Source organism: Oncorhynchus mykiss, chromosome 31 (assembly GCF_013265735.2).
Source record: "Oncorhynchus mykiss isolate Arlee chromosome 31, USDA_OmykA_1.1, whole genome shotgun sequence".
Classification (NCBI taxonomy): Eukaryota; Metazoa; Chordata; class Actinopteri; order Salmoniformes; family Salmonidae; genus Oncorhynchus; species Oncorhynchus mykiss.
This window is the reverse complement of record NC_050571.1, coordinates 29,301,303-29,318,562: the sequence shown is the minus strand read 5'-3', so window position 1 is coordinate 29,318,562 and position 17,260 is coordinate 29,301,303. Positions and strand designations below refer to the sequence as shown.

At 42.5% G+C, this 17,260-nt stretch overlaps 1 protein-coding gene across 6 annotated transcripts in view; it reads left to right on the top strand.

Moving 5' to 3' along the window:
• fgf13a (fibroblast growth factor 13a) overlaps positions 1 to 17,260 on the top strand; it is a 210,481-nt gene that overhangs the window by 165,911 nt on the left and 27,310 nt on the right. For 5 of the 6 annotated variants that reach the window (XM_021583849.2, XM_021583850.2, XM_021583853.2 and 2 more), the window contains one exon: positions 6,398 to 6,508. In XM_021583849.2, coding sequence (XP_021439524.1) covers positions 6,398 to 6,508 — 111 coding nt within the window. Of the gene's footprint in view, positions 1 to 1,970; positions 2,952 to 6,397; positions 6,509 to 17,260 lie in introns of those variants that run through there. The other variant, XM_021583852.2, reaches the window with a different exon arrangement.

Below are 17,260 nucleotides of genomic sequence, written 5' to 3'. Positions count from 1 at the left end.
ATGGTTGTTTTTGACTGTTGAGCACTGTGGAGAGGCAGAGGCGCACGCCCTCTTGACGGAGCTATCCATGGTGCTGAAGTAAAGATGACCTCTGCGATAGAAGTGCGGTAGATGTCTACCAAATAAAACTAGTCGGAAGTTTACCGTTTATTATACGTAGGCTATGTATAAAACTTGATGATGTTGATGGATAGAATTCGACATTTTACATATTGGTGCATATCAATTGTAACAAACATATCGGTAATATGTTGAAAGATTATATTTTCACAACAGATCACTCAGGTTGATATTATTGGATGATCAAGTTTGAAAAAGCATACCCTACCTAACTTTCTAGTAAAATATGTAGGCTGTTGTTATACTCTGGAGTCTTGAGTCTTTTCAGAAATCTGCTTTTAATATTGTCTATTCGCTATGACTGTAATCGATGGATTAATGATAGGGAAATAGTTTATTTCTATGTAATTGATCGTAACAGGTTTGTCTTTATTTTATGAACAAATCATTTAAAAAATGCTGGTCTTTGGCTTCTGCGTGTGGCAGTGTATGCAATGGCCTACTAATGTACAGCACTATTGATCTATGGATCATGTAAAGTTTGTGTACGGCAGCTTCAAATCTGGACTGTAGGTGGCACCCTTGTGGAGGCTTTGATTAGGATACGATGCACAGAGAGGAAACAGACGGTTTTAAAGGGAGGAATGGGAAGTATAGCTACTGCTGCTTCTTCAGGGAGTTATTGCAAGTAGCCTTGTCAGTGAGGGAGGTGCTGTCTCCTTACGTATGTTTGATCTAGCAGTTGATGCAATAGCAGGATATGACTCCTGTCTTGTTGTGAGGGAGTTTGTTCGATGACTATCCGTTTCACTGAGTTGCGTGCCATCGATTTTTGTTTTTTACTCCCACGTGTCAAATGTAGATAGATTGAATCAGGGGCGTGCGCTGTTATGTGTTGCTCTCATGTACTACCAGCTCTGCCTCACGTCAGAAGTAGACCTTCCTCCATGTTTCTCAAACGTGACATGTCGTAGTTGTTCCAAACGTATGCGTATTATCATCAACATCCTCATATTGTTTTGTTGTAAATAACTGATAAAAAAATATGTGTAGGTGGCCCTTAGTCTAGGACTAGGTTGAAGATAACAATATCTATAAAGTATATATTTTTGACCCAGCCGTCAGTGTAAGGCAAAGGCCAGACTACCATGGCAACACGCTGGTCAAAAATGTGGACACGGGCTTCCTGTTGTCGCCACATGCCCATCTCCTCAGCCTTCTCTAGGGACAGACAGGATGTGAAATATTGATGATGGCTCAGTTTCAACCCGAGACTCATTTACTCCATCGCCCTGTCTTGTTTTATGCCAGTGGCTGCTTTCAGAGTTTTTCTTCACATGAGTGTATAGGTGGCAGAGGTAGCCCAATCCATCTTCGACTGTGTCAGGGCTTTCCCACATTCTGAGTCATTGGTCACCGTACCTCTCACTTGAGCACCACGGTCACGTTTGTTTGGGTGTCTGCAGTGAAGCAGGTGGGAGTGGGCAACATCTCAAGGCAGTGTCGTTGTCCAAGGTACTGCAGTGGAGTATGGGGATGCAGGTCGCCTTGCTTATCTCACACAATCATAATTAAAAGTGCTAAAATGATTGCAGGGACCATGGCTAATTGTATATTGACAATGCATGATAAGGAAAATGTGTTGTCTATTAATTAGTGTTGGCTACGGGATCTACTGCGAGTGATACGCTTTATGAGCAATTTCATCCCCAACTTTTTTGATAAATCTTTCGCATGCGTAATGGTTATGCCTAAAAGACATACTCATTGAATCGGTATTGAATAATTGAAGGGACAGAGAGAGAGGGTACCAGAATATTCTCCTGCTCCCCTCCACCCCCACTCCCCCTCCCGGTTCCCCCCGCGCTAGTTCTGCGCCTGGTTAGGATGCTCCCTCGGAGCGCAGCAGTATAGCTTAGACTGTGTAATATGCACTGGGGTCTGATACTGTGTTTGTAGCGGGTTATTTCATATGTCGTCTTGTTTGAACAAGAGAGGGAAAACAAATTTAATCTCTGTAATAATTAGTCTCTCTATCCTATCCTCTCCCGTCGCTCTATGTACTAAACCGGTTTAGTCCGTGCACTGTACTAGCAGCGCTTTGCCCGTGACGAGGGAGATTAACGACCTAAAAGATAAGAGGAAAACATCATCATTGGAAACGTTTTCTCTGCGTTTTCTAACAGGTGTTTTTCTGGCTGCGCATTAGCGCCGTCCACAACCACCTGCGTCTGCGCCACTCTTCATGTGCATGATCCCTGCTTTTGTGGGATGGTGCAAAACGGCTTTTAGGGAAACAGCTGCGCGTTAGTTATGATGCTGGAGAAATGCCACTATTTGTGCTGTACGAGAGTGGAACATGTGTCTCGTCATTTTTTGTTGAGGACTGTTTTTCCTTTCCGGAGATAAGATGCACCGTTACCGAGCTACGCCCAACAAAACCAACAGAAAAAATATCAACTTACAGAACATTTAATAGGCATCATTTTGAAGAAGAGTGGAGGTATTTTTTTATGCACTGACTGTATTTTGAATTTATTATATTTATTTCACAATTAACGAGCAATGACTGCGCTTTGCATTTGAGGAATCTTTGGATGACCACTGCTGCTTGAGAAAGATTTCCAATAAAAAAATTGAAAGGGGTAGAGGAGAACATTTTTCATAGTCTGGAAGTTTTCTCCGGAAAACCGTCAAACTGGCCATGGCTGCAGCGTTAGCCAGCTCCCTTATTCGGCAGAAAAGGCAGGCGAGGGAGCGGGAGAAATCTAATGCCTGCCGCTGCGTTAGCAGCCCGAACAAAACGAAGCCATGCGAGAAACCGAGCCGGCTGTCTATGTTCTCTCGGGTCAAACTCTTTGGCTCCAAGAAGAGGAGACGGAGGCGACCAGGTCTGTTTTGGGTATCGCTAATTCCGTTAGACCATCACAATTCATACGTTTGATTTCTGTTGCCATTTCTTCAGTTTCATCATCACTTTCCCCAACTCTGCTCTGTGCACCAAATATCAGGGGCACTGGACAACCAAAGTGGCTATATAGGTATAGGAACAACATCAACATTTATACATGATTCGAATTGATACATATATATATATATATATATATATATATATATATATATATATATATATATATATATATATATATATTTTTTTTTAAATATCCATAGAATGTTAATCAAAATCTATAAATGCAGATTTATATCAAAGGAAAGACAGCTAGAAGGTCTCCCTATGGATGTGTATTTTAGTTCATGCACAAAAGTGTGACCTATGACATTTCAGACTGTTAATAACTACCTAAGTGATGTATTATATTGGTGCTTCATCCCTCAATGTCTGCTCATGTAATCCCATGTGGACCATTACAATAGAGCCAGCTAAACAGGATTAGAGCATAACACAAGCCCACTGTGGTCTTTAAATATCATTGCCATGCTTATGTCTGTTGTCTGAATCCACAATGAGCAAGCTTAAAAAAGACTCTATGCAGATATATTGCTTGGTGTTACTACCATGGGACACGGGATGTACAGCAGGCACCCAAGCATTTGAATAGTTTTGTGTAATTTCACCAAGTTTAGAAAATGATGAAGGATATCTATACCTTTCTGAAGAATATGTCAAACACACTTTGTGAAGTTTAACACATCCTGTACACATGTATTAAACTTTATATTTGGGGATTTCAAAACCAAACGCAAAAACTTCCAGGGACATTTCCTGTACAGACAGACGGTCTGTATTTCAGAGTAGTGCTCTAACAAAAAACTGATAAGGCATCCCGACAGACCTCTCAGTCCCTAAATGGCCCATGCAGTACAGTCTGCCAAGGTGCGATTCATGTAGTTAGTGAAGGCTTAGCCACTGCAGCTTACAGGGCCCAGACAGAACCTCATCCAGAACCAGACATCCACAACCAGAACCAAACATCCACAACCAGAGTATACAGTTAGCTGACCGTTAGCTGTGCTACATACCAGCACTACCTTACGGCTGGTTCTCTGTGATGTTTACAAAGCTACATGAGCCGTGGCCCTTGGTTAATGAGCACCGCTGAGGTTTGCTGAGCGTGACTCAGCCCTGTGCTTTCAGACCTAAATGAGCTCCAGTTAATTCCTCTCCCATCAAGTTCACAGGCTGGTTCAGGCTGTTTTGTAAGTGCATTATGCAGGTGGGGGTGGAGTGGAGGAGATTGGGGGTATGTTGATCGGGGGGCTGGGGCTAAGCTACCCTGCAGTGTTCCCTCAGAACTGGACCCATACCATGATACCAGTCAGTACCCTCTTTCATCCCACCTCATCCCCCTCTTCCACCTCCCTGAGGCAGAACTGTGCAGTCGGGAGGGGACGGGGATAGGGAGTGTGTGGTTTACGTAACACATGTGTGGAGCCTCGGCAGAAGCAAGATACTTTTCTGCTGCGGCTATGCGAGTGTGTTTGTGTATGGATGTGTTTGGGTGTGTCAGTGAGTGTGTGAGTAGAGATCCCCGAGTCTCCTGGTAGAAAAAGCCGCCCACTGATTTCACCTTATGACGCCATTCTCTGTCTCCGATACATTGTTTCCTTGTGATGTAACACCTTGTGAATGTGTGTTTGTAAGGTAGCACGGGAATTTACAAATCAAGAAGTCTCCAATGCAATTTTCTCCTCCAATCCACATATTTTCATTCAATGCATTTTAAGCAACGTTGAAGAAATGCTCTTTATGTCTTGTTACAGGAACCCAGATGGCTACCCAGCATCACACCCAGTTTACTTATCATTAGTGGACTGGCATTTTGGCGTAAATCTCTGCCTTTGAAAAGACGTCAGCCTCCTGATGTATCAGTCTTAAAAGGTTCCTATAGTAGGGAGCCACTGGTGGGGAAAAAAAATAGCCAAAGCATGAGTACTGGCCAGGCGGTAACCTTTGTGAGGGTAGTAATGGCATTATTGAAAGGTAAAGCAGATGAAAGAGAGGATGAAAGGTGTGGTAAATGACGATAAAGGACAGTCCTCTAGGGAAGGGAGCACGGGGAAGGGATAGCTCTTCGCGGAACATGACACACCAAAATGTCAAGCTTGTGTCTTCATAGGCACTTCCAGGTTTTATTTTTTTATATAAGATATAGGCCACCGCCTTCCCAACTAAAATCTCTTTAGATGGAGTTTGAACTACTGACTTTGTTAATCCATTGGCTAGCAGAATTTGTACTTTGTAATGTAGTTGTCCCAGAACATTTCTTTGGATGGCATAGATGGACGGAATTTTTCCCCCACAATACATGGCCATCCATTACACCATAGAAGGAAGTTGTATACCCCATATTTAAAACACGGCATTTTCACTAGGGAACAAACATACATAATATGGACAGTTAGCATTTTAAAAAATCAATCAGTGCTTATCCTGGATAAATATTGACTCTTACTGTCAAGCACCTGCTCTCCATGTAATCCTCTCAGGTGCAGCCACAGGCCCCTTTGGAATAAACCCAGACTTCCTTTCTAGTCTCCCTAGTCCTTCCCTGTTCCTGTGTGTGGTAGAGATAGGAACTGTTTGCTCATACGCCGGTATCCATGGCTTGATCTTCTAGACGTAGGCAGAGATGTGTTTGCGCTGGTCCCTTGAGCCTTTGGAGAGCTGAGAATGTGGCAAACGCTGGGCCTATTGGGAGCAGGACTGGGGGGACTGGTTAGTTACTTACACAATAAGGCCAGAGGGGGTGTGGTATATGGCCAATATAACACGCCTAAGGGCTATTCTGATGCACAACGCAAAGCAGAGTGCCTGGCTATAGCCCTTAGCCATGGTATATTGGCCATATTCCACAAACCCCTGAGGTGCCTTATTGCTATTATAAACTGGTTACCAACATAATAAGAGCAGTAAAAATAAATGTTTTGTCATACCCGTGCTATACGGTCTGACATACCACGGCTGTCATCCAATCAGAAATTTATAATGTAGTTTATAACCTAGCGTGCCAGGTTTATAGGATTACAGAATATCTTGTTATAAGATACATGGCTGGTGGATGGGTGAACAAGGTTCCTGTGTGGGCACAACTCTAGTATCATCACACCCTACCCAAGTCCGTTTTGGAGAGGGTGCACAAAACTGAACTGAAACCAGCATCTTGATTATACAACAACATCAGCATCTTGATTATACAACAACATCAGCATCTTGATTATACAACAACATCAGTATCTTGATTATACAACAACATCAGCATCTTGATTCATTTCATCTTTCTCCAGAAATGAGACAAGCCTTGATGCAGGATCAGAGCCTGTCTCCAATCTCACACACCCCCTCTTCTCCCTCCTCCCTCTCTCCCCCTCTCCTCAGAACCCCAGTTGAAGGGGATTGTGACGAAGCTGTACAGTCGACAGGGCTTCCACCTGCAGCTGCAGGCCGATGGCACCATCGACGGGACGAAGGAGGAGGACAATGGCTACAGTAAGTCTCCTCTGCTCGGCTGGCACCAGGGACATATTCATTAAGGCAGTGGTTCCCAAACTGGGCTTAAAATGTATCATTATAATAAATCAAATAGAATGGTTTTATATAAATAATTCTAGCAACAACAGATGAAACGACTTTGGCCGAGGGGTCGGTGGAACAAGTTAAGAAGGTACAATACAATATTATTAATCTACAATATAGGCTACCCTTAGATGTACAGCAGGGTCTGGGAGGCACACAGGGATCCACAGTACTTCATCAATGATAACTTTTTTAACTCAGTACTTCTTGTATTCCCCCCCCAAATGGGTTCGAACATAAATGCACTGTAATCTAAGTTTTCAAACTGAAAAACGGCCCCATTGGAAAATGTGTAGAATTGCAGGAAATTATCTTGAAACCTGCACATTTTCTCTCCAATATGAAGAGGGAGGGCTTTAAAATGTTATTTCCCAGGGCCTGAGACTTGGTAAGTCTTGCCATGTGCTGCAGCAGTCATAATTAAACTCCTTGTAATGCTATTTTTATAGCACTCTAAAGTCAGAATTCTGTACTGATTTTGAGGGGGTCCCTGATGAATTTGCAATCACAATAGGGGTCTCCGGCACCAAAAAGTTTGGGAACCCCTGCATTTTGCAACGGAAGACGAAAACAAGCATTTTTTAATTGGACAAGTTCAGGTAGTCCCTTCCTTTTTAAGACCGTTTTGTTCCGTGGGTGTCTAATGAATACTACGTTGTCCATCAACCTAACCCATCTACTCCATGCTGATTCCAGACCACCATATTTCCCATGTAAATAAACCCGGTCATCAGTTAACTGTGCGTCAACACAGTAAACAGTCTATTGGCACAGCAATGAACATCAAATGAACACTTCCTGGCTGATTCTGTTTCAAATAGGAAGCACAGCTTTGATCTGTACATTCTGCATACTGTTCTAAGTTGTGGCTGAATTTCTTTCTCGCTCGGATCACATTTGAGATCTCTCCACTGCTACACATTTACTGCGTATCTCATTCAGATAGACCTACACTGACTGTACAAAACATTAAGAACACCTGCTCTTTCCATGTCATAGACTGACCAGGTGAAAGCTATGATCCCTTATTGATGTCACTTGCTAAATCCACTTCACTCAGTGTAGATGAAGGGCAGGAGACAGGTTAAAGAAGGATTTTTGTGTATGTGTGTGGGGTGAATGGGCAAGACAAAAGATGTAAGTGCCTTTGAACGGGATATGGTAGTAGGTGCCAGGCTCACCGGTTTGTGTCAGGAACTGCAACGCTGTTGGGTTTTTCACTCTCAACAGTTTCCCGTGTGTATCAAGAATGGTCCACCACCCAAAGGACATCCAGCCAACTTGACACAACCGTGGGAAGTATTGGAGTCAACATGGGCCAGCATCCCTGTGGAATGCATTCAACACCAAGTAGAGTCCATGCCCTGATGAATTGAGGCTGTTCTGAGGGCAAAAGGGAGGGGGGGGTTCCTAATGTTTTGTAAACTTAGTGTATTTGGTTCAGTCTATTTGTATCCCTCATCAGAATGAAAATCCCATATTATCCCTTCCTCATATTTTCCAAAGCCTTTGAGATGTGTAAAACAAACAACAGAATAGGAAGTGTCTTACAGCAGTGATATGCAGCATTATATTGTGTTTAGGGAGATCAGTCCATTGGCTGATTGGCTTTTTTCATCTGTTACAGACCTTAGTAACACCAGGCTTTCGGTAATCCACGCAGTATTGATAATTCAGTACCAGTACTCCCACTGCTCAGGGTGCTAAGTTCTACAATGGGCCGATTAAAGTAGAGATAGGTAGCAAAACGAGAGCATACATCCACCAGGCACAAACACAATCCAACACATGTGAATAGATAGATATTAGATAGATGTACAGACCGATGGAGAGTCCCAGGGTTTTCTGTGCAGCCTGTTAAGAGATGCTCTCATCCTGATCACCGCACAGTAACTATTGACTGACAGCTGCTTCCTGCTTTGTAATTGCTGGCGAACGGTATTGGATGTCAAATACTGTTGTGACGTTATGACGCTCGTCAGTAAAAACATTGCATTAAGAGGTAATTGACTGATGTCGCTATAGGAACACAAGTCCCACTCTGTTCTGATAATACCTATACTAGAGTTGCCTTGGCAGAGTGGTAGGTAGACTATTAACAGCCCCAGAGCGCTATTCCCTAGGCGTTGGCGCGACTCGGAAGTGCCCGCCCTGTGCCTCATGGTGCCGCGTGGTTCGTCGTCAGGGCACTAATGTAATACCTGCGGCTGCCCGGATCACCATCACCCCGAAACTAATCGAATGTGGCATTCTGTGAGAGTGTAAATTAGCCCCGACTATATTCAATTAGTCACTTAAGCCAGATGACACTTCTATCACACAAATGAACACCCGTTCTGTGCAGCCTGCGTGTCAGTCGGAGCAATAACAGGCTCGGTAATCGTCTGGTTTTATTATGTTGCCGTTGCCGAGAGGAGAGGGGGAGGGATTAGGGAGGAGGGAGATATGAATAACATAGAAGGGAGGGAGCCTACTTAGAGAAGAGAGAATGAACACAACACACACCAACCACTCCCCACTCCCATGTCTCCTAGAGCTGGTTAGATAGAGCTGTTAACAGTTACAGTCCTATTGAGATACGTTATGTAACACTTGGAAGAGAAAAATGATAGAGCTGGCTGAATAAGAACGGGAGAAAAGTGAAGCCGTTTGCACCGGTCCAAAAATAGCGTTGTTAGGCGCTGGGTGCTCTTGTCTCCATGGTGATGGGAGCGCAGTCCTCTCTGAGCTATGGTGTCTTGTGATGGTGGGAGAGGAGCTACTCAAATGCTAGTGCACACACGCACACGCGCACACACACAAGCATTCTAACATTGCTGAGGTAGCACTCATGAACATACAGCAGTGTTCGTTTACCAAATCCAGAGCAGCCCAACTTTTGCTCTAGCTGGGCAGGTCATTTTTTGGGCATGGAATTATTTGAGATATCTGGAGGATATTTTTTACTTTTGAAGTACTTTTTAAAAATCAGACAGACTTCATTTAGATAGGCAACCTTCTGAACCATTATGCAAAATATCGTCCAGCGCATACCAAATAATTTCCAAGTTTCCAAAGAAGGAGCACCGATTCAAGACATTCTCAAAGGCGATTCATCCACCTCCTTCTTGCTGTCATAATGCTGCTTAAGTCCGGTTATACCCTTAAACTAAGATTCACACACATTGATCTAATTGGCTAATCAAGGCGTGGGGTTGGGAAGCCTTTGTCACCGGGTACATTTGAATCTGTTAGTTTGTCCCTCCTCTCTCTGTATGTTGAGCAGTAATATTTATGCTGACGATCTGAGCTCTGCTTTGTTCCTTCATAATCATCTCCTATATGTATGGTTCTCAGACTACAGTACAGAGGGTTTGAAGTGGAACAATACCATAATATGTAGTCACGTGTAGAACCTAGTTAGTCTCTTACCAGGACTGGGCATGTGTTTTACTGTTATGTTCGTGTTGAACCTCATGTGTTCTGTGAGATACAAGTAATTGAGTTTCCCCTCTCGAAAATCCCAGGCGGCCGATTGGCTGGTAATCCCCCTGAAATGAAGTTTACCGCAGCTGTGTCTGTGTGTGGGTCTCAGCACGCAGCCAAAGGAGAAAGAGAGGGAAAAGGAGAGAGAGGGGAGAGAGAAAAATATTAAGCAGATAGGTTCATGTAGTCAGATGAGCTGCAGCAGAAATAGATGGAGAGAGAGAGAGATGGGAAGGGGTAGAGCGAGCATTATGAAGTGGAGAGAACCCGTCGTGCTGCAGGGGGATGAGCTGTAGCAGGAATGTGGTCGCCTATACCATGAATGTAATGGAATCCTGTCTATTCCCATACTGATACTTTCAACAACAAAAACACTTTAGCTACATCAACAACAGCAAAAAACATACCGACATCATGACCCACAAAGTACTTCCACCTACATGAAACCCAGTTATCCACATAGATCCTCTGAAAATAGCAAGACACCTGCTTGTTGAACACCTCATTCCAAAATCATGGGCATTAATATGGAGTTGAACCCCCCTTTGCTGCTATAACAACCCCCACTCTTCTGGGAAGGCTTTCCACTAGATGCTGGAATATTGCTGCTGAGACTTACTTCTATTCAGCAACAAGACCATTAGTGAGGTTGAGCACTGATGTTGGGCGATTAGGCCTGGCTCGCAGTCGGCTTTCCAATTCATTCAAGGTGTTCGATGGGGTTGAGGTCAGGGCTCTGTGCAGGCCAGTCAATTTCTTCCAAACCGATCTCAACAAACCATTTCTGTATGGACCTCGCTTTCTGCACGGGGGCATTGTCATACTGAAACAGGAAAGGGCCTTCCCCAAACTGTTGCCAGAGTTGGAAAGAGGGAATCATCTAGAATGTCATTGTATGCTGTAGTGTTAAGATTTCCCTTCACTGGAACTAAGGGGCTTAGTCCGAACCATGAAAAACAGCCCCAGACCATTATTCCTCCTCCACCAAACTTTACAGTTGGCACTATGGTAGCGTTCTGCTGGCACCCAACAAACTCAGATATGTCGGATACCGAGATTATACCTGGATATACAGCCCAAAACCACTCCCTTTTCCGGGATAAATAACTGTGAGAAACCAGTAAATGAAAATAAATGATTTATATGAAATGGAACTGGAACAGAAATGGAACTGTTAAATGATATGGGATGTCTAAATGTGGCGTCTCTACGGCCTCTGCATGATGAATCATCAACCCTCATGGTGGGGACAGACAGCCCATCTCAGTATGGAGTGCAGTTCACAATGCATGGAGACCTACAGTATCATCTCATCACGGTAACTTTGTTTCTTGTGACAGGTAGGCCTGCATTTGCTGCAGCATAGGCTATGCTACAGTAATATACAGTTTGAATGCGTGTCTAATTTACCCATCTCCACCTGACTTTCGGGGTCACCTTATTTCTTAATTGTAAAGATACCTATATTTTTTGATTGCAGCTGCAGTGTTTTAAAACCGTCTGCCACTCGAATATCGTTGCTTTAAATCAGTGCACATGGGAGCACTCTCTCGCAGTCTTTCTCTCTCTCCATCAACTCCATTCAAATTGAATCCAAAACAGATAATCCTGTTCTAGATTGATAGATTGCCTTATATATAGAAGTCCTAGCCTACCTCTATCAGGTAATACATTCAATGCAGTATTAGCCTTATATTTAGCTAATTAATGATGAGTTATGCATAATAAGCTTTAACTTATAGACTCTGTCTCTTATGCAGTACGCAAGCAACTGTGCTCCACTGGCCTCTCTCCTTAAAAAACGCTCCTTAGCTCTTGGAGTCCCATGCAAGAAAAATGTTTTTAATGATTTTTTATCATTTCTTCTACCAATAGACTATTCGAAGAGGGGCGCAAGCTCTTGTTTGCGAAATGTTAAATACAGCAGGCCAATACAACTCACGGGTAGTTTGAAAGAAGAGCGAATGCGTGATGGCGGTAGGCTAAATCAGTTAATTATTCTGGCCCATAACCATTCAATCTTCGTGAAGAGAAGTGAAAGCCTTCTGCATCTAAGTCTAGTCCCATATCATTCAAGGAAGTCATTGTATTGAGGAAGATATGGACAATGAAACTTATTTCGTTTAACTGTTGAAAGTGAGAAGGAATGAAGCAACAATAGAGAGAGAAGGAAGTAGGCTAATAACATTAGGGGGAAGTATTATGAAAGGTATATATGTGTCAGTCGACGCATATAATTATACAACTAAGCCCTATTATATGTCCAAAGTCAAATCAAATTCGCTAGCCTGTACTTGTAACTTTGTAGGCCGCATGTGCTGCACCCGAGTCACATATTCTCTCCCTGCTTTATCATGGTAAGAACAATGTGCGTAATTAGAGTCCGTGTAATGCAGCATAATACAATACAGTATTGTAAAACAGTTTGCACAAAATATTAGCCTACTGGAGCTAGTTTCATTTATTTACCCAAGAGAGCATATAGCTAGCTATATCTATGGGCTTTTATTTTTCTGTAATGTGCAGTAGCCTATATCATGTATGTATTGGATAACGGCACAATAATTTGTTTTTTTGGGGGCTTGGGCTCATTAAATGTCTTTAAGGCTCATAAACTTTTGTTATTGACCAAATACTTATTTTCCACCATAATTTGCAAATAAATTCATAAAAAGTCCTACAATGTGATTTTCTGGATTTTTTTTCTAATTTTGTCTGTCATAGTTGAAGTGTACCTATGATGAAAATTACAGGCCTCTCTCATCATTTTAAGTGGGAGAACTTGCACAATTGGTGGCTAACTAAATACTTTTTTGCCCCACTGTATATAGTGTAGCTAGCTGATCCCAGATCAGTTATCTCTGTTTACAAGGCAGCAGATGTTGCTCAGGGTGGAAGGCTCCAGTGGGACTGGGATCAGCCAAGGTCTGCAGGGGAAGAGAGGATGGAGGAGAAGAGAGATGAAAGAGAGGAGAGGAAGGAGGAGACGAGAGATGGAGGGAGGAGAGGGAGGACAGGAGAGCAGAGGGTGAATTTACGGAATCATTCTGTAGTACTACCTCTACAGTGGGTTGGAGTAGCTTTTTACTTGATGAAATCCCTACTCCTCTTCTATTGTTCACCATGGAAGACTGGGGAAACACAGAAGCTGTCTTAGTGTTAAAGTCAGGGAAGAGAGTCCATCACAGCTGGACTGCTTACATGGGCTTCCTCTCTGGAGGGAGGAAGTAGTTATTTAGAGAGGATCTGTGGTGAGACCCCTGTGTGGTTGTTCCTAGCACCTAAGTCCTTGAACCTGTCAGTAAACTAAGAGTGAAAGGGAGAAGCAGAGGACCAGTGCTGATGACAAACACATATCAATGCTGATGTTGAAAAGAGAGAACTTTGTCTCTTCACCTTAAATATCCTCTCTTGTTCTTATGTCGCTGGCATCCTATCTGTTCCATATAGACAGGTGTGTGTGTGTGTGTGTGTGTGTGTGTGTGTGTGTGTGTGCCTGCGAAGTGTGTGTGTGTGTATCCTTATATTCCTGTGTGATTATGTAAATCCCCACACACAGAGATGTGCCTGTCTTTATCCCATAGCCCAGAGTGACCCTGTCCTCTGTTACCAGAGGGCATGCATGTGGCAGCACTGTGTGCAATTAGTGCCAGCCAGGATAGAAGAGGAGGGGGCAGAACACAGCAGCAAAGCCACTGTTTGGCTCTGATGTTAGCGTAACTCTAAGAATGCAGTTACAATACATAACGGCAGTAGTTACAATAACATCTTTACAGTTACAATAGGACATAACGGCAGTAGTTACAATAACAGCTTTTCAGTTACAATAGGACATAACGGCAGTAGTTACAATAACAGCTTTACAGTTACAATAGGACATAACGGCAGTAGTTACAATAACATATTTACAGTTACAATAGGACATAACGGCAGTAGTTACAATAACAGCTTTACAGTTACAATAGGACATAACGGCAGTAGCTACAATAACAGCTTTACAGTTAGAATAGGACATAACGGCAGTAGTTACAATAACAGCTTTACAGTTACAATAGGACATAACGGCAGTAGTTACAATAACAGCTTTACAATTACAATAGGACATAACGGCAGTAGTTACAATAACAGCTTTACAGTTACAATAGGACATAACGGCAGTAGTTACAATAACAGCTTTACAGTTACAATAGGACATAATGGCAGTAGCTACAATAACATCTTTACAGTTACAATAGGACATAACGGCAGTAGCTACAATAACAGCTTTGCAGTTACAATAGGACATAACGGCAGTAGTTACAATAACATCTTTACAGTTACAATAGGACATAACGGCAGTAGCTACAATAACAGCTTTACAGTTACAATAGGATATAACGGTAGTAGCTACAATAACAGCTTCACAGTTACAATAGGACATAACGGCAGTAGCTACAAAAACAGCTTCACAGTTAGAATAGGACATAATGGCAGTAGTTACAATAACAGCTTTGCAGTTACAATAGGACATAACGGCAGTAGCTACAATAACAGCTTTGCACTTACAATAGGACATAACGGCAGTAGCTACAATAACAGCTTCACAGTTACAATAGGACATAACGGCAGTAGTTACAATAACAGCTTTGCAGTTACAATAGGACATAACGGCAGTAGCTACAATAACAGCTTTGCAGTTACAATGGGACATAACGGCAGTAGTTACAATAACATCTTTACAGTTACAATAGGACATAACGGCAGTAGCTACAATAACAGCTTTGCAGTTACAATAGGACATAACGGCAGTAGCTACAATAACAGCTTTGCACTTACAATAGGACATAACGGCAGTAGCTACAATAACAGCTTCACAGTTACAATAGGACATAACGGCAGTAGCTACAATAACAGCTTCACAGTTAGAATAGGACATAACGGCAGTAGTTACAATAACAGCTTTGCAGTTACAATAGGACATAACGGCAGTAGTTACAATAACAGCTTCACAGTTACAATAGGAAATAACGGCAGTAGCTACAATAACAGCTTCACAGTTACAATAGGACATAATGGCAGTAGTTACAATAACATCTTTACAGTTACAATAGGACATAACGGCAGTAGTTACAATAACAGCTTCACAGTTACAATAGGACATAATGGCAGTAGTTACAATAACATCTTTACAGTTACAATAGGACATAACGGCAGTAGTTACAATAACAGCTTCACAGTTACAATAGGACATAATGGCAGTAGTTACAATAACATCTTTACAGTTACAATAGGACATAACGGCAGTAGTTACAATAACATCTTTACAGTTACAATAGGACATAACGGCAGTAGTTACAATAACAGCTTTGCACTTACAATAGGACATAACGGCAGTAGATACAATAACATCTTTACAGTTACAATAGGACATAACGGCAGTAGTTACAATAACATCTTTACAGTTACAATAGGACATAACGGCAGTAGCTACAATAACAGCTTTGCAGTTACAATAGGACATAACGGCAGTAGTTACAATAACAGCTTTACAGTTACAATAGGACATAACGGCAGTAGTTACAATAACAGCTTTACAATTACAATAGGACATAACGGCAGTAGTTACAATAACAGCTTTACAGTTACAATAGGACATAACGGCAGTAGCTACAATAACATCTTTACAGTTACAATAGGACATAACGGCAGTAGTTACAATAACAGCTTTACAGTTACAATAGGACATAACGGCAGTAGTTACAATAACAGCTTTACAGTTACAATAGGATATAACGGCAGTAGCTACAATAACAGCTTTGCACTTACAATAGGACATAACGGCAGTAGATACAATAACGCCGGAGACGTGGATGTTGATTATGGCAGCCCCCCGCACCTCTCTGATTCAGAGGGTTGGGTTAAATGCGGAAGACACATTTCAGTTGAATGCATTCAGTTGTACAACTGACTAGGTATCTCCCTTTCCCTAACAGCTTTACAGTTACTATAGGACATAACGGTAGTAGCTACAATAACATCTTTACAGTTACAATAGGACATAACGGCAGTAGCTACAATAACATCTTTACAGTTACAATAGGACATAACGGTAGTAGCTACAATAACATCTTTACAGTTACAATAGGACATAACGGCAGTAGCTACAATAACAGCTTTGCAGTTACAATAGGACATAACGGCAGTAGTTACAATAACAGCTTCACAGTTACAATGGGACATAACGGCAGTAGTTACAATAACAGCTTTATAGTTACAATAGGACATAACGGCATTAGTTACAATAACATCTTTACAGTTACAATAGGACATAACGGCAGTAGTTACAATAACAGCTTTGCAGTTACAATGGGACATAACGGCAGTAGTTACAATAACAGCTTTATAGTTACAATAGGACATAACGGCATTAGTTACAATAACATCTTTACAGTTACAATAGGACATAACGGCAGTAGTTACAATAACATCTTTACAGTTACAATAGGACATAACGGCAGTAGTTACAATAACAGCTTAACTTTGAGAGAAAGAGCACAAATCACTGTCTCTGTTTGCCTTTTTTCAGTGAGCGTGAGCAATGTTTATTTATTCATTTGTAGCATTATTTAACCTCTTTAAGGCTACATCATTTGCCTCTCTCGACCACTGCTCACGCTATGAAAACCTCCTCTCTGTTCCGGAGTTCAGGAGCAGACCTCTGTGGTGGCGGGCCTCTCTCTCCCTTAGCGTATGAATGCAGGGGAGATTGTGGCCAGGGGAGATTGTCAGCTTTTGGCTAGCACAGTGACAGTAGGATAAAGGTGTGAGCGGTTTGGCATATAAGGGTAGAGCCAGGTGGAAAGAGGTCTCTGTTCAGCCTGCTAAGCTAAGCAGTACTGTAGCTAACTCCGTAGAGGAGACTGGGGTAGAGTGAAAGGATGTGGTTGGCAGGGATAGTGCGGGCAGAAGTCTTAGCTTAATGTATCATTCTCTACTTAGATTAGCTCTGCTCCTGGGGGCCTCCCGAGTGGCGCATCGGTCTAATGCACTGCACCACAATGCTAGCTGCATTACCACAGATCCTGGTTCGATGCCGGGCTGTTTTACAGCCGGCCGTGGACAGTAGACCCATGGGCGACGCACAATTGGCCCAGCATCATCCGGGTTAAGGGAGGGCTTGGCCGGCTGGGATGTCCTTGTCCCATCGCACTCTAGTGACTC